The following is a 17,938-nucleotide window of genomic DNA, read 5'->3' as shown; positions in this document are numbered from 1 at the left end:
GATAATGCCCATCCATCTCTTCTTCATTTTTTCACGTTTTTCTCCATAGCTTTCACCAGTTTTTATATGATGAAAGGCCTTATATAGTCCATCAAAAAGTATCGTACGGTCCACACTATAGGATGATCCAAACCGTTCATTAGATGGGCCACAAGCCCAAAAATCATTTCCATAGATTGATCCTAACCCTCCGATCTATAGAGGGACCGAACATTAGAGGGTTGATCCTAACCCTCTATAGATCGGATGGTCAGGATCAACCTATTGAAATAATTTTTGGGGTACGACCTATTTAGAACTGTGTGTCCAATCTTACGGACGGTTTGGATCATTTCTTCTATAAAACACAAACCCTCGTTACCATTTATTCTAGAGGCGAGAAGAAAAAAAAGAGGGGGGCGAAAGAAAGAGAAGAAGAACAGAAAGGGAAAGAAAAAGAAAAGAGAGAGAGAAGAGAAGATGAGGCTTTTGACCCACAATATGCTATCCTGCAACATCAAAGGGGTAGTCAATGGCTTTCCTCTCCGTCTCGAAGTAGAGAAATTTGTGGAAAAAGAGGCAGAATTCAAGGCTGATTTTCTCCGAAACATGTTCTCCAAGATCGAATGGAAGGCTCTCGTAGACGCTGCTCGGGTGCTCGGCTATGGGGAGCTGCCTGAAGAAGTGGAACCTTCCATGCTCGAGTCTGATGACTTCTTAAAGAAATTTCATCATGCCCTTCTCGAGCTTCATGTGGAAGAGGGTTCTCTAGTTTGCCCTGAGACAGGACGGAGATTCCCTGTTAATAAGGGAATTCCTAATATGCTTCTTCATGAAGATGAGGTCTGAGATTTTTATGGGTTTTTATTCATCTTTTTGGGTTTTGTTTTCTGGGGGTTTTTGGTAGAGGAGGTGGAATTAGGGTTTTGGTAGAGGAGGTGGAATTAGGGTTATGGGGAGAAATTTGGAATTAGGGTTTTGGTTCTTTCTTTCCTTTTTTTTTTTTTTTTTTTGTTTGATGAAATTGGAACTATGTTTTGTTTTTCTTTTTTGTTGTTATCACTGTGTTTTCTTATTTATAGCTCTTCTTTTTCCCTCTATCGTTATCTTCATCTAATAAAAAGTGGTGTGTATGTAATTTCTGTGGGAGATTTAGAGGCTTCAATTGAAATCACTTTCCGATTGAAGAAACCCAAACCCAAAATTTTTAATGGAAGAACTGGATTACAGCAAATCATTACTTAGTTGGATCTTTCTCATAGAAATAAAAGGGAGGAGAAAAGGATCTCCTTGGCTTATACTTTCTCCTTTCATCACCACACAGTCATGGTTTTCTTGCACCATCAATTCCACAACACTAGTGTAAGTTTTGCTTATGATCTAAGCAAACTTGGTAATCATATGATCGTTTTTTATTTACTTGTGCTTGTTCTTAATAGCCTACTCTGTTCAACCATTCAAAAAAAAAAAAAAAAATGCCTACCTTGCTCGGTAATCAGTATCTGACAGTGAAGGTTATGAAGGCAGAAAAGCTGCTAATGCTTAGGCCCTGTTTGGTTTCCGACTGTGATAACCAATTGTGAGCCCCCAACCGATTATTGGCTGAAAACTAAGGGCCTGTTCGTTCGAGATTATGACAACCTATGGTGAGCCCTAAACTGTAATAATTTGAGTCCAATAATCATTTTAGGGGCTCACCATCAGTTATCATAACCTCAAACGAACATGGCGCAAATGTAATTTGGGGCCAATAATCAGTTGGACGGCTCACAATTGGTGGTTACAATCTGAAACCAAGAGGGCCTCCTTAGCATCTGGTATTGAATGTGCATCAATTAGGAAGCAATCCTTTCTTTTACTTTCATGATTAGAGGTTGCCTCTTAATAAAACAACTCAACAATTTGAGTGTATGTTGGGGGCCTTGTAGATGCAAATTCATGTGTAAACTGAAAACCGAATGGCCCTAAATTTGCCCAAGTTGTAATTTGGGTGTACGTCCAAACACAACCTTTCCTTGTTTGGATTGCATGAAAAACATTTCGAACGGAATATTTTTTTACTTCCTACGATTCAAAGAGAAATGATATGATTACAGTAACTTTAGAGAAATGATATGAGAATTGTAATTTTTTTCTCTCAGCAGCCCTCTTTACCTCTCTCAGTTTGGGACCTTTGGGTGCACTAAAAAGTGGGAAAAATTGAAGTAAACGTGCATACTTTCCATTTCCTTGCTTTATTTCGTTGCCATTTACTATTCACAGATTTACTCTTCACACGGCAGTCCTTAGTCAGCTATAATCCTTATTCCTTTTCTTCTACTTGTAAACAAATATTCCATGAATTTTATTTTCTTGGTTATCAAACACACCCTTAGAACATTTTGACCGAGCGTACCATATCCCTGTTTCCAGCCTGAAGGGAAAACGTACATCTGTTATAACAATCAATTCTTTTATCCCCCATGAATCGTAACCGCTGATCTTGTAGACCATCATGAGGCGACCCACATAGGCTCAGGCCCCTAATCTCCAGAGTCCGGAGTGGGCTTAGTATTCCTCTAGCAAAAAAAAAAAAAAAAAAGCAAACCAGTGAAACAAAAATAAACTTTGCACAAGCTGCTAGGCATGACTTTCAACCTAGCAATTTGGGAGTAGCAGTTCCCATGTAGAAGGCAAACGATAAAGCTTTTTCACTCTGTTTTCTCTCATAAATAGCATGTCAAGACATGATAGAATTTCATTATCATTTGTATAGAGGCTACAGATATTGTCAATACCGTGTTTTGATAATTGCACCAACTCATCTTGTCTTATATTATTAAAACACCCATCAAAGATCATTACAGTTCCCAAAAAGCTCTCTGAAGCCAATTAGAAAAGAAAAGACAAGCTGAATTAGTGCAAGTATTAAAACATGGTAGTGCCAAGCTCAGTAGCCTCTGTATACTATAGAACATTGTCGTTCTAACAAACAATTTCCATAATCAAGTAATCATATTTTACCTTCTGTTTCTAGCAAACAGTGACCTCTAAATGCTTCGCATTAATCATGTCTGCCGCAATTGGGAGGCACACCAAACACCCAATCAAGAACATTCAAATACTTCGACCGAAACACTTCTCTCTCCTGTGCGTAACAGTGCATGATGATGGCCGTTGATAAGCTAAATACGGCCACATCGGCTCTCTTTAATCTCGTCGGTTGTGGAAAATAACCAACATCTGCCATACATGTGAAGAAGCTTTCAATGGCGCGAGCAAAACAATAGAGAGAGATTTCCATCCTCCTGCTCTTCTTCTCAATTGACAAGGCCAGGCCAGTAGGGAACTGCAACAGAGAATTATTACTTTCAAAAGAAGAACAATGAGGTGGAAGAAAGATGTAATTGAAGAAAAGAGTTCATACTGTTCCCATTGCAACCAGTGGAATGTTACAGCTCTTGAAAATCCTAAAAAGCACGCATGTCCACAGCCTAAGAACAAAATGACAAAGCTTGTTAATGATGAGAGTTTCTGCATGTCGAAATTCAAATTAAAATTCAACATATTAAGGAACTAAATAAGCTTAATGAATTGGCTAATTGGGTACGCTTGTGTAGTCTACAAGATCTTCTGAAATGTATTCTCCCCATCTTTAGTAGAGGCATGCTAAACTCAAGGGCGCCCTTCCATAAATCAGCTGAAAGGCCGCCCTCATTGGTGCAATGTCACCAAAGTGCATTTAATTCTCTTTTGACTTGTAGCCATTATAAATGCAGTTGCTGACGATTGTACCAATGGAGGCGCCCTTTCAGCTGATTTTTCCAAGGGCGCCCCTGAGTTTAGCATTCCTCTCTTTAGTAAATCTGTTTGCATCAGTTTTAGAAAAATAAAAGGATGCTCATAAAAAAAGTGCACGGCATATAAAAAAATTGAATGCTAACCAGGCAGACGAACAGTATAAAGATAGGAACAAGCTCGATCTTGCAGTGCCGAGAAGGCCCTTGCTCAAAATTGTGGAAGGCCTGCATAGCATTGGGACAAAACAAAGTCACAAGCAGACAGGCAGAAGAAAGAGCAGGACAAATGTATTCGAATTGATAAAACGAAAAAGCAAAATACATTCGACAAATGGATAAGTAAAATCCAAATTTCAAGTTCTCAAACTACTCATACCCATATTCTGCATCAAAGAAAAGGGGAATCTTACCAAGCACAGAAAAGAGGCAGTCTCATTAAAAAGCAGTAGGGAATGTGATCCCAAACTCAGCCCGGCAAAGCTTGATTAACTAAACGTCAACCAGGGAATTAGCTTCCTAGATGTGTATCGGGAGAAAAAGGCAATACAAGAGTGGTTGCAATTTCTGATGCAACAGTCCAAGCTAAGTGTTTTACGTCGAATGAGAAAGAAGAAAGAAGATATGGTTTTCAGTTGGCGGATTGAATCACATGAGGTATTAACTCATGATTGGTATAGAGTAGTACCAAAGAATGAAAGAATTGTAATAAATTTGCAGGCTCCAACTCAACTTGGTTGACAAACTACTACATACGCAAATTTTTTTTTTTTATGGGTACAGACCCAATTACTGTTAAATAGAGTTCTAACAGTACTTTACAAGTACCAAGGATTTTCTTTTCCTTGCGAAAAGAGAGAAACATGGCTTTCAATGTGTATCCACCAATGGATAATATGAAAAATTAGTCAAACTAAGCTTAGGGAGATGTAGAGTTCGCGGCATTACTATGGTATAGCGCCCCCCCCTATTAAAAAGCAGTAGGGAATGTGATCCCAAACTCAGCCCGACAAAGCTTGATTAACTAAACGTCAACCAGGGAATTAGCTTCCTAGATGTGTATCGGGAGAAAAAGGCAATACAAGAGTGGTTGCAATTTCTGATGCAACAGTCCAAGCTAAGTGTTTTACGTCGAATGAGAAAGAGGAAAGAAATGGTTTTCAGTTGGTGGATTTAATCACATGAGGTATTAACTCATGATTGGTATAGAGTAGTACCAAAGAATGAAAGAATTGTAATAAAATTTGCAGGCTCCAACTCAACTTGGTTGACAAACTACTAGATACCGAAATTATTATTTTTTATGGGTTACAGACCCAATTACTGTTAAATAGAGTTCTACAGTACTTTACAAGTACCAAGGATTTTTTTTTCCTTGCGAAAAGAGAGAAACATGGCTTTCAACGTGTATCCACCAATGGATAATATGAAAAATTAGTCAAACTAAGCTTAGGGAGATGTAGAGTTCGCGGCATTACTATGGTATAGCCAGCCCCCCCCCCAATTCCCTCGGATCTAGGAATTTTAAGTGTACTTACTAATGATTGATTGCCAATCTTCAAGATTTCACCTACTAGTGGTAAGACAAAAAACCTTGATAATAATGGATGAGAATGACAACCTATGTTTTGAACTAGAGAGGTGAAGTTGATGCTCATATCACAGTCTATGGTTTCAAAAGCAGTTGACTAATCTGCACCACCTAAGTTTCTGTCTAACTAAAAAGGCAACTGTAAGCTGTTCTGATACTGAAAGGGGGCCCTAGGCCTGATCAGCGTACCCTTGATCCCAGCTCTAGCCAGAACACCCATGTCAGATATCAGCGAACAAATTTAAGCACTAAATCCCTCTTAACAAGAAAACAACAAAACTCTAGCTAGGTTCCTAACTGATCCCAGCTCTAGCTGGGATGAGGCATTGAAATAGGAACTTTATCCAACTAAGTTGGCATTTGATAACCAAAAATTATAACAATGGCTGGTAACTAAGAACTGCGATTTAAGAAAATTAGAAAATGGCAGGAATAACCTCATTACCTTTTCAAGAGGTCTTGCCGATGAACTATTAGGGCGGGAATCAAGTATACTGGAAGATAGACTGGCAATGCTCTTCCATAGGCTTGAAGGAGAAAAGATATTAAATGTCCTGCACAAGATTGATGCCCATGCACCATCTGCATAGAATATCTACTAGTCAGTATCTTTAATACATGGTAAATAATTCCAGTCCAGCGGCATCCTGCTAGCACTTCTCTTCATACAATTGAAGATTTAGTAGGTACACAGGATTTTAGGCATAAATTGAAGAAATAATACATCAACCATAAGTTTTCCACCTAAAGGATCATACAATAGTTCACATAAATATGTAAAGATGTAATTAAAAACCATAGCCAAAGTTCCACTGCTAGAGGATCCATTTGAAAGGAGATGCTAAAATCTCTGGGTTTGGATGACATATGTCCCCTCAAATAAGAGAAAGGGAACTTCTTGGAATGATTCATCAAAACCTATTAGAGTCGTCCTCATGATAAAACTGCACAATACTTTGAGATGAAGAATTGAAGTAGATTACTATTTCAAAAAAAAAAAGTCAAGCTGATTACAAAAATATATTTCTCACAAATCATCTATCTTCTCACATCATTGGAGCAGTGGAAATTATAATAAAAACTTTGGGAGATCCAATAAATGGCAATCTGGATTTATCATGCTCTTATGAACAGGTATGTAATTTATGTCAAATAAGATTTTAGTTTTTTTTTTTTTTTTTTGAGCGGCCTAAGATTTTAGTTTTTGTTACTCTATATTTGGGTATGCCTATGTGTACATGGTAAGTTCATGTAGGTGAAATGAAGTCTTATTTTCATTTAAGTTTTCTGTTTTAATCTGTACAAAAATGTATAAACAGATGTATTCTTGTCAATAAAATAGTCAAGTACATGATAGAGAAAAAATTGCAACAAAATTCATCACAGTTACACTCATTTCGATGAAGATTCTCCTCTCTCGAGATTCTCCCCTCAGCCTCTCCTACCCCTAAGCCCCATGTACAATGTAAACAGAAACTAGGACAGTCCGATTTGAAATGGATCATGATTGAGACTCAGAAAGCAGGATCTGAAAAGCACTCTAAATAGGATCCGATTGATAAGGATCAGAACGAATCGTGACCAAGACATAGGTGAATCCAATTCGAAGTAGGTCCGTCGACCAACCCCCACCCCCCCTCCACACACACACACACACCAAAAAAAACCCCACAAAGTATTCTTTGCAATCCAAAGGAAAAAAAAAAGTAACAAATTTGGTTTGGGAATGAATAACACAACAGATTCAAGTTCGTCCGATTTCTAAATTACAAAGATTGTGAACAAGATCGTGATCCCGTTGAAGTTTTGGTGAGACAACGTACATACATGGTGTATTGGCACTATCCACAGTCTTCGAGTGGGAGAGGGATCTCTTTGTGAGGGATGTCACGGCACTAGCCACACTAATCTCAGGTTTTGGTCTGCTTGAACCAACTTACGTACCAAAAGAAAAATACTGATATGCATGGTGAGCAACAAAATGTTTTACAAGAGTGAAATATCATTTAATAATGCTCAACCAAAGAGAACTACACTGCAATACCAATAGGTCATTGAAAATCAGAAAAATAAAAAATAATAGCAAAAAACTAGTAACCAATATTTTGCTTCACTTTGCATGCATAAATTATCAATTGGTTAAAAAATTTATCCCAAAGAGACACACCACCCAAAAATAAAATAAAAATCCAGTCTCAATTAATGGCTTAGAGCTGTGAATCTGCAAATACAACTCAACACTCTAGATCACATCATCACAAGTTCACAAAACAGGATGAAAAAAATGATGGTAAGTCTTAGATTGCTTTGTAGTCTAGGTCGTCGTCATCAATCTCATTGCCACCAAATGTGCTTTCCACAAAATTTACATTTAAACAATCAATCTTGACAACAGAAAGCACTCAGAAGTAGCAGGTTTCAGTTTCGCTAAACAGAAGCAATCTGAAAATTGTCTTTATCCAAAACTTAGTTTGAGAAACCCAAAATTCCCTAAACATCTCACACAAGAAAGGAAATATTTAATAAATAGGCTTTATGCACCTGCACCTATACATACATTGCGTATCAAAGTAGCTAACAGTTGAGAATTGAAGTGTACTGAGGCTTTAGATGTGCCTCACCCTTTGGGCCATTTACTCGTTATTAATCTCTGTTCTCATCTTTCGGACTCTCATAGAAATTGACCTTTGGCTTGTTGTATACTCTATCACTAAATGCATGGGAAATTTTTTGAGGGCTATGCCTTCCTCAGGTGTCTGCCTTTGAAAACACTGTGATGCCTTCCTAAATATGAAATAATGAAATAAAGTAAATCTGGATAACTAAGGAGAGAAAAGTGGAATGTCAATTTGAAGAAACATGGAAACAAAACTAGAATCATGACAAAAAAGCATAGTAGCATCTATGCAGCAGCATTTACATGACTTCAACTGGTTATTCTAAATTTCCCATATACGGTACTCACAAGATCAACAGATGGGGCAAGATCCAGATCAATGTTACCAGGGTCGTCATCCCACCTTCCGACCCGCAATCCGGGGTCGCATGATCCCAAACGTAGTACGTTTGCGACCCAGATCGCCAAAAATGGCAACCCACGAGAGAAAAAGAGTGATGCACATATGCTGAGAGAAAAGAAAGGGAATTAGGGAATAAGGCAGGTAGGGAACCAAAATCAGCAACTTGTATCCTTTCATTCAGGATTGAGAACGCAATATATGTTGGTACTTTATTTAGTGATATTTGGAGATCTTCAATTTTGTATATTTTGGGTTGGATTGGAACTAAATCTTCTTCTTTTTTTGAATAAATATATGGCATACATGAGGTTTTCTTACTTTTTTTTTTAGATGAAATGAAATACTAAATAATATTCTTGCACGCACGCACACACAGATATATATTAGATAAATGTATCTGAGGGAGACCTCAAATAGCTTATCTGAGCTAGCGAGTATACATAGGGTAGGTGCCTACGTTGTTTGGGTTATGTTAGATATTAATGCTACAGGACCCAACATAGATAGGGTGTTCCTAAGAAATCATCTGCATAGGATCATGCTAACCCTTGATTTGTGGAGGTTTAAAATGGACGGCTATAAAATGGGTCTGTGCCTGCATAGATCAAATGGTTAGGATGATCCTATGGAGTTGATTTCTTAGGAACACCCTATCTATGTTAGGTTTTACAGCCCCGGATTTCTCTGAAAACTAAGACTCTGATAGATTTGTAACACATTAATTAGTAGCAGCAAAGCACCCTAATTGCAGCAATGCTTTGTTCACCAGTTAGCAAATTCGTCACTTGCTAGCTTCCTAGTTTATTTTTGGGAAAAAAATTTAATGGCAAATGTTTTAAGTCTCGTTAATTTCTGATGGAATGACTTCTACAATTTATTTTTGAAACATAAAAAATAATTACGATACTGATCGGCAGACAACAGTGATTTGTGTTGACACCAAGGACTCATCTGTTTGTGGTCCCTGACTGCATTATCCAATGGGATCACAGTCTTCCAGGTCCGTGTCCCTCTTAACCAGCCCTCAAATAAATCCAATCTTCAACTGAATATCTTTTAGATAATCCTAGATAAGCAAGTCAACCATTATATAAGAAGATTGTTGTTCATTGGAAATGGTTTAGCATTTGATGAAGTAATGTACAAATCAAAACCATACTCATAATTATTCTATGCTCATATTAGATATGTATAAAATGAAAAATAAAATGTGTAAGCATGGTATAGACAACTACAGAAGTTCCTCTTCTTCACAACAAACTTAAGCTGACTCAAATATCAGCACCATGTTTCTTTATAGATATAAGTAAAATGGCATGCATTATGCAGACTAAACAGCCATTTACAGTAGTATTTACAGTCAATGTCTGAAACAAAAACTAATAGCAAAAAATTGGTACTACATACTGTACATGGCACTTCCATTTTTGGATCTAATTTTATGTCGACCCCAATGGACTTGTAAAACTTTTCGATCCCCTCTAGGTTAGTAAAAGGAATGCCGGTTGCAATCTCTTTGACACCTTGCAAAATAGCAGAATCCTTTCCACCATGTTTGTTAAGAAAGGATCTATATGATGAAGGCAAACTGTCTTGCTTCAATATGTAGGATGACCTGAAAAGACGCCTCATTGATCAATATTATGGGACTCATATCTTACGTTAAGAACAGAGGATATGAGAGACAATAGCATAGACATGGATAAAAAGAGACACATAAACAGTGAACACGATGATGAGAACCTAAAATGACTCATATTTATGAAAAAATAAGATGGTTCGGTTAAAAATAATTATACATTTCGAGGTTTATTTATCATAAAAATAGAAGAACAAATCTAACTGTTCTTTTGCACAATAATGAACCGTGCTAAATATGGAAATGGAATACAAAGTCTACATGTGAACATTTCCACAAACTGAAGTAATAAAAAATCTCATGTAAATAATATAGCTGAAAATGGAAAGTTAAAAACAGAGGAAAAAAAAGAGATGAAGCAAATAACGTAGTGGACCAATGATCAGGACATATGCACCACAGCATGATGGCATTACTAATTACTTATTCTAGAAAGAACCATTGAACAAATAAATTGGTGCTCTTAATATAAAATCATAATTTGATAAAGAACATATGAACACTCAGTTTAACTTATCTCAATATCAGCAATCAGTTTAACTTATCGCAATATCATCAAAATGGATAAGAAAACCTGCTAATAACTGTAAAAAACTTGACCTTGAAATCACAAGTTCACAAAATAGAAGAACTATCATGCAACAATATCCAGAAGATGGTAAAAAGAATATCCATTTCCCAGATGGAAATTAAGATATACAATTCAAAAAACGGCTACTGATATTGGCACTATCATCTTTTGACAATTGCACCAACTCATCTTGTCCTTTATTGTTTAAATAGCTGTCAAAAGTTATTATGGTTCCCAAAAAGCAATCAGAAGCCAATTTAAAGAGAAAAGACAAGCTGATTTTGCGCAATTATTAAAACATGGTAGTGCCAATATCGGTAGCCAAAAATGGCAATTAAGATACATCATTCGTATCAGAAGTGGATTGATCTAAAATTTGAGCTCATATAATGTAACAAATGCAATAAAACCACTTTAACAATGATTTTCATCCCAAAAGAAATTCAGCTAGCATAACTGATTAAATAAAATCAGTTATTTTTTAGACAAAGGCTTAGTTGAGTTGAGTTGAGTATAACTGATTATATAAAAAAGAAAATTGTAAAGAAAGTGTACTTACAAAATCTGCGAGGAGGAGAGGCACATGAGGAAGATATCACCTTGTGACCAAGTCAAAGGTTTGCAAACATGTCCAAATATTTTGCTCTTTATTCCACAACGTGATGCTAAGACAGCGGCGCGCATAAAAATGTATATAGCCAAGCTTGTGTGTTGTGTATTTGGCCCAGTCAAAAGCATTGAAGGCCCAGCAACCGCCCCTGCCAAAAGTGCCCTCCAGCTTGCAGTCCTAAGAGAAAATGAGACTTAACTATTAAAAATCCTACAAAATAAACTTGGAGCTAATTATACATTAAGAATTTCATCCAGGTAAATTTGATCTTCATGTTATGTGGAATTGAAGCTAAATTATAGAACACCCTAAAATCCAACACCAGGAAAAGGGAGGGAAAATAAGAAAAGCAAGACACCATTTAAAAGAGCGTAGGATAGAATGACAGTATAGTGTCAACCAACGTACAGCTTATATGAACATCTTGGTGCTGTTTGGATACCTGGATTTTATAATCCAGGTTTTAGTTTGAAAGCCATGGGAGTCCTCTACACTATTAGTTTCACTTCTCTTTAGAATCCGGGATTTTAAGTAAGAAATCCAGGTTTTAGAAATCTCTCCCCCATCCTGAGATTTTTAAAACCTGGAAACACAAGACGATCTCCTACTCTATTGCTCCGGAAAGAAGGGTGAGAAATCAGAAAGTGATGGACGGTCTCCTTCCCTCGTCTCCCATCCAGGATTTGAGGAAATCCAAGATTCTAAAATCTGCGTATCCAAACGGCCCCTTAAGTTTGCCAATGTAAGCTCCGATCAAGACAACTGGAATCAGGACATAAGAACTTCATTGAGAGGTTCCTGTAATTCATTGCATAAATTTTAACCAGATAAACTTGCTGCAGAACAAAGCAAAGATGAATGAACCGTTAATGGATGCAACAATTGATAGAAGAGTCAATCAACATCTAAACATAAATCATAAAGGAGGATATCGTCATCATCTTAATTGATCAAGAAGAAAGCTATCGATCAAATTTTAAGTAATGATGTTGTTAACTACTTAAGGTTGCATACTTGCATCAACCAAGTATAACAAGAAAGCTATCGACGTTAACTTTTCCTTCAAGATTTTTTTTGCCACTCAATAGTGCAAAATCAATTCACCTACTTGCTTTTTTCCAACTATATGAAATATCACACATTATTCTTTAAAAGAACTTCCAATTGTTCAAATTTGATTTCCCAAAGAATATTTTCAAAATTGGACCAAACTTTTCCAATCTTGAAGAATCAATATTCATGAAAGGCTTGAAAATTTCTTACTCAAATACCATTTCTTAAAAAAATCATACTTGGTCATTAAGAACAATTTATATTTCATGAGAAATATTTTCAAAAAAAAAATCTCAAAAAAAAAAAATGCCGCTTGATCTCATGTTTAGACTCATTTTATCATTCACATACATTCATCTTATATTTCATTAAAAAGTCACCTCATATTTCACATAACTCATCTTCATGTTTTCATTGTTTTCTAGGACTACATCTTCATGATTTTTGAGATAAGACATTGTAAGGTTGAGAATTGACGTTCATAGAAAATCATCTTCACCATCCAATGTATGATCAATTCCCCGTTCCTATACTTTCATCCACGAATCTTTTGCAAATTAAAAAACTACAACTCTCCACTTTACAAGATTTAGGTTTAAAATCTTCCTTCACAGGAAAAGAGCGATTTTTCTCCATCCTTCACAAAAGAGCATGTGTTTTCCTTTCTCATGCAAGTTGCATCACAAGTATATTGGGATCTCCCTAGCAATATGAGAGATGCATCCATCAAGACTACATCGCATCACACCTCCTCTTTGCACTTGGGATCAATAGAAAATGACACTAAGCAATGAGTACTAACAAGTACTCACCTCCTTCATGAGCAATTCCATCTTGTACGATTGGTTTGTGGTTCAATAGAAAATGACACTAAGCAATGAGTACTAACAAGTACTCACCTCTTTCATGAGCAATTCCATCTTGTATGACTGAGTGTGCTTTTTATTTCAGTTGTTCTCTCTTGAAAGATGTTTTCAATGGATGCTTCATCTACCTTGTTTGAAAGATGTTAGAACATTGATATGCCTCTTCATTGATGATCTCTGGAGAGGTGAGAATAATGTCTTTTGATCTTTCATGAGTTTCACACACATATTGATCTTTTTTGCCATCATAAGATGGCAACAAGTCCAACAACTCTACGTGGAGCTAATGAGCGCCATAATCTTGTTCATGGGCAGAAGGAATTGCCACCCTCAAACATGCACCTGAAAAGGGATTTACCAAGAATACTTTGACGATCCAAAGCCAATCCCCATCCCCATCACATCACATCACACACGCGCGCGCGCTCAAGACAGTCATGAATTCTCACCCTCTATAGCTTCCTATAAGCATAGGCCTGAATAGACATGGAAAAGAGTGGCTCACCGAACCAAAGGTCCTCCCAAAACCTAATCCCCTCCTCCCTTACCCACCCTAAACCTAATGTTTGAGTCTTTTTTTTTTGACAAAAAAAAAGGGATTTCCTGAACCTTTGCCTAAAGTACAATACTTGCAAATGGATTGCATGCCCTTGAACCTTTGCCTAATGAGGGGTCCCTACACTCCGGATCCCCCCATCATTTCCCATATTTTGCCCAATTAATGGTGACTGTATCCCATAGTGAAGGTGAATGGATTCCCACCCCCAATGGAAGCCTGTGGTAAGTTAACGATAAAGCAACCCATTAAATTAGCATAGCATGCCATCAATGACTCCTCCACATTTATACCAACCACCAAACTTTTGCCAAAGTTAATCTTTAGTCCTGATGCTACTTCAAACCAGGGAAGCAGGATTCGTACCTGAGGGTGGGGATTCACGATTCCCTGAATCGCGAATCAGAATCGTGATTCGATTCGATTCCCCGATTCTGGGGAATCCCGAATCGATTCCGTCGGAACCCCGATTCCCAAATTATGAAAACCCCGATTCCCACTTTATAGGAACCCCGATTCCCAGGCGATTCCCTGCGAATCCCCAATGAATCCCAACTCCCCAGCGATTCCCCGGCGAATCTCCGTCGACTCTCTGGCAAACCCACGATTCCCGCTTCCAACCATCCCAGGAGCCTTCGATTCCCCCTTTCGAATCCCGAATCGAATCCCGCTTTCGATTCCCGCCTTGGCAACCTTGCTTCAAACCACCTAAAGAGATTTCCTAGATTCTTCATCTCCTCCTCAGTATTGTTACGGAATATGAGTATATCATCAACACATTGCAGATGTGATTGATGGAAGCATTTCTACCCGCTCCAAACCCACCCACCATGCCACTTCCCTGCTCTCTTTTAATCGTCAAACTTGTACTACTTCAAACAACTGTTCCCACGATGTCTCAAAGCTAACTTTCTCCTGATCTTCACTCCAAATTTCTCCTTTGAGTGATGGATGCGACTTTTGATTATCCACCAAACAAGCATCCAGTTTTATCTGATGGGTTGCTATTTTTTCCTGGAATTGAGGTTTGGACTTCTGACTTTGGAGTTAGGAGTTTGGACCAAAAACAGCCTTCCTCCTTGGTGATGTTGAAGACTTTGGTGGAGACTCAAGTGTAGTCTGATGAACTCCAAAGGGAAAAAGCACAAACGGAAAATGGTAGTCTCTATTGTGAAGTTACAATCATCATCTGGGGCTACGGGCTGAACTCCGGTGAAGCAGAGACGTCTGACGCTGTCAGGAACATGGGAAATCCAACCGTTGAGAACAATATCCAACGGTCAACTTCCCAGGTCAGAGAAGTATGACGACTGGGTTTGCACCAGAAAGGTGCAAGGGGTGATAGAGTAATTAACTCTAGCAATGACTTAAGGCATAAGGATGATTATAGCTATCATTTAAAGAGAAAGTTCAAAGTTATCCCTATGAAGGCAGATAAGCAACTTGTAGACCATACAAGCACCAAAGTTGTTTGGGTAATTGCACACCCAAGCTTTTATGTTAAAGTGTCATGAGAAACAATGTAAGACAAGAGGCAAGCGTAGTTTCCGCATAGCATTTAGACAACAACAAAAAAAAAAGATGGTGTATGTTGGCCACTATATATATGAGACAATTACTAATACTAAAACATGTGCTTCACTAGATATCCCACATGGCAAAACCCACGACTTCCCAAGCACCTAATAAGAGGCAGTTGGTCCTTTTTCATATTTAGCCCTCAAAATCTCAAACAAACATCTGAGTGTTGGAACTTGGAAGGCACCATTTGACTTGAAAAGACCGAGTTAAAGTCTCTCAAAACTCATAAGCCCAAACAGTTGTCACACATAAATTTGCAGACCCACCCAGTATATCAGGTAAATGTTCTCAACTAGGAGCTATCAGTCCATCGAAATTTTGGAATTTTTCAAGGTCATTTTCAACCCGGTGGGAATAATATAAAATTATATGCAGTTATTTCAATGAGAGGTATTATGTCTTGAAGCTAAGAACTATTATGGTGTGTCAGCTCCCAATATAACCCAAAAGGCCACATTCCTATCGCTGGCAAAAAAAGTCAACCAACAAATTATCATCTCACTCTATACATGATGAACTTGACTCAACTTAAACTTTAGTATTGTCTGGACTCTGGAGGGATGTGGATAGTTTCCACCTTAAACTTTAACAGTGCTCACACAGCAAGAAAGCATATTTCTTACTTTGATTAATCTTAACCTTTCAATTTCAATAATTTCTAGACGTATTCCGAACAAAAAAAAGAGAAATTATATGGTGCGCGACAGTGAAGTCCCATGTGGGCGGTACGTCAAAAGCAGCGCCCTTGATGTTTGATCCAACAGCAGCCTCTTAGAAAGTGGGCTGCTGTTGGATCAAATATCAAGGGTGGTACTGCCCTCGTGTGACTTCACGGTCAGGTACCATATAAAAACTCCAAAAATAATACACAGCTTTAATTTAACTGTAAATTCTTATTAGTATCAAAGATAACCACCTAAATAAAGACAAAAAAAAGACATACAGTCATTCCACTTGACGTGTACAGCACAATCTAAAACAAGTTTTCTTCACAACCTCTTTCCAATAGCCAATAAATACGACAGTACAACTATCAGTGATAAACACCCAAAAAACTCCAAATCAGAACCTACCAAACCACATAGCAATTGAGATATTTTTCTTAAAAACCTCTCTCCAATAGCCAATCAATACGACAGTACAACTAGTATTAAACACCCAAAAGAATCCAAATCAGAACCTACCAAACCACATAGCAAATGAAGTATTTTTCTTAAAAACCTCTTTCCAATGGCCAATATATACGACAGTACAACTGATAGTATTAATTATTAAACACCCAAAAGAATCCAAATAAGAACCTACCAAACCACATAGAGAATAAAGTACTAAATAAATACTAAAGTACTAAACAACAATAAAACAGAAAAGGAAATAAAAATTAAGAAGAAGAAGGTTTGTAACATGCCTAGTGTCTCCTCCAAAAGCAGCAATACACTCATCTACAGAAACATATGTACCAGCAAAAGTGCCCAGAAAAAACCCGTATCGAAGAGTCTCCTTCACAGCCCCCACAATTGCTACCTTATTCGAAATCATCCCTGGCTTCCTGTAACCAAAACGCATATAAGAATCCCAAAACACAAAACCACTAAAAGGGCAATTATTTTTTCACACCCCCACACACCCCCCCCCCCCCCCCAAAACGTGATTTGACGTCAAAATGCTTAAAGTCTGCCTTAAAAGGAGGGCGCATTATCCTACATGGGGGAGAAAAAATCATCTCCCCTACTAAAATCATAAACTGAGAGTCTGAATCATAACGATAAAAGGGGGGCGCATTATCCTACATGGGGGAGAAAAAATCATCTCCCCCACTAAAATCATAAACTGAGAGTCTGAATCATAACATCCAGAAGAATTTCTGGAAATTCCGATTATTTATAAATTTCTGGAAATTTTTTATTCCTAGAGATTTAAAAAGCCCTAATTCTAATAAAAAATATGAACAATCTCACCTTAAAGAAGCTGAGATTCGGCGAGATCTCAACCGTGCGAGTATAGAAAAGAGTGCGAGGCCGCCTTTCAGACCGGCGCCGATAACGAAACCCTTGCAGGTGGCCGCGATGAATCTATGGAGCTTCTTCCATTCAGTTTCTGATGTAAAATTGAGAGGTAAATAAGAAGGAGGAGGAGGAGGAGGATAGAATTTCCGGCAGTACGGACATCTCCGATCACCGGATCTGGGAGAATTCCGGCCATTCTCGATTGGGATACACTTGCACTGGAAGAGAGAGTCTTCTGATCCATCTGGTGTAGGGCACATGGCTTGAAATTAGGGCATGTAAGCAGAGGATTCGTAGAGAGAGAGAGAGAGAGAGAGAGAGAGAATTGGAGGGTGTGAGGGATAAAAGGTTCGGAAAGGGTGGGAAGTTTTTAAAAGGGTAGAGACCGGAGGGAGAGCATAGAAATTAACGGAGAATCAATGGGAAAATTACACGTGGCGAGAATAATGTGAGGGAATAGTATGACGTGGCAAGAGAGTTTATGACTATGGTCAAACAGTTGGGCAGTGGCTTTCCCTCTCAATGGACACAGACACTGATGGATCCAACAGAAACTGTATCCATTTGATCCATATCCTAAGGTTCTAAATTATGTTCAGCCTAGGTTTTTGTAATATTTAAAAACCTTGATCAGGACCACAGACAAATTTTATTTTAATTTTCTTCCCCGATTTAGAATCTCCTTTCTCT

At 37.8% G+C, this 17,938-nt stretch overlaps 2 protein-coding genes across 3 annotated transcripts; one reads left to right on the top strand and one right to left on the bottom strand.

The window, feature by feature from the left end:
• Window positions 1–353: 353 nt before the first annotated feature.
• On the top strand, window positions 354–1,077 carry LOC143848060 (multifunctional methyltransferase subunit TRM112 homolog A-like). Its single transcript, XM_077356855.1, has one exon. The coding sequence runs from the start codon at window positions 460–462 to the stop codon at window positions 826–828; it is 369 nt and encodes a 122-aa protein (XP_077212970.1). The 5' UTR covers window positions 354–459; the 3' UTR covers window positions 829–1,077.
• Window positions 1,078–2,145: 1,068 nt separating this feature from the next.
• On the bottom strand, window positions 2,146–17,617 carry LOC143848059 (uncharacterized). Of its 2 annotated transcripts, XM_077356853.1 has the most exons (9): window positions 17,201–17,617; window positions 16,651–16,791; window positions 11,136–11,363; window positions 9,774–9,981; window positions 5,792–5,928; window positions 3,903–3,983; window positions 3,386–3,452; window positions 2,983–3,307; window positions 2,146–2,537 (listed from the first exon to the last, which is right to left on the bottom strand). In XM_077356853.1, the coding sequence occupies exons 1-8, from the start codon at window positions 17,506–17,508 to the stop codon at window positions 3,023–3,025; spliced, it is 1,455 nt and encodes a 484-aa protein (XP_077212968.1). In that variant the 5' UTR covers window positions 17,509–17,617; the 3' UTR covers window positions 2,146–2,537; window positions 2,983–3,022. The 2 variants fall into 2 exon arrangements, with proteins under 2 accessions (XP_077212968.1, XP_077212967.1); XM_077356852.1 differs by lacking the exon at window positions 2,146–2,537 and having other exon boundaries at window positions 2,646–3,307.
• Window positions 17,618–17,938: the final 321 nt, after the last annotated feature.

This window comes from Tasmannia lanceolata, unplaced genomic scaffold (genome assembly GCF_043159265.1).
Source record: "Tasmannia lanceolata isolate RefF3 unplaced genomic scaffold, GAP_Taslan_0.1 ptg000016l, whole genome shotgun sequence".
NCBI classification, from domain to species: Eukaryota; Viridiplantae; Streptophyta; class Magnoliopsida; order Canellales; family Winteraceae; genus Tasmannia; species Tasmannia lanceolata.
This window is presented reverse-complemented; position numbering and strand designations above follow the sequence as displayed.

Coding starts and splice junctions, on each gene's coding strand:
- LOC143848060 (XM_077356855.1), top strand. CDS start 460: ATGAGGCTTTTGACCCACAATATGCTATCCTGCAACATCAAAGGGGTA.
- LOC143848059 (XM_077356853.1), bottom strand. CDS start 17,508: ATGTGCCCTACACCAGATGGATCAGAAGACTCTCTCTTCCAGTGCAAG. Junction 3,984..5,791: donor CGGCAAGACCTCTTGAAAAG/GTAATGAGGTTA, acceptor AATGCTATGCAG/GCCTTCCACAATTTTGAGCA. Junction 3,453..3,902: donor TTATACTGTTCGTCTGCCTG/GTTAGCATTCAA, acceptor TTTTGTTCTTAG/GCTGTGGACATGCGTGCTTT.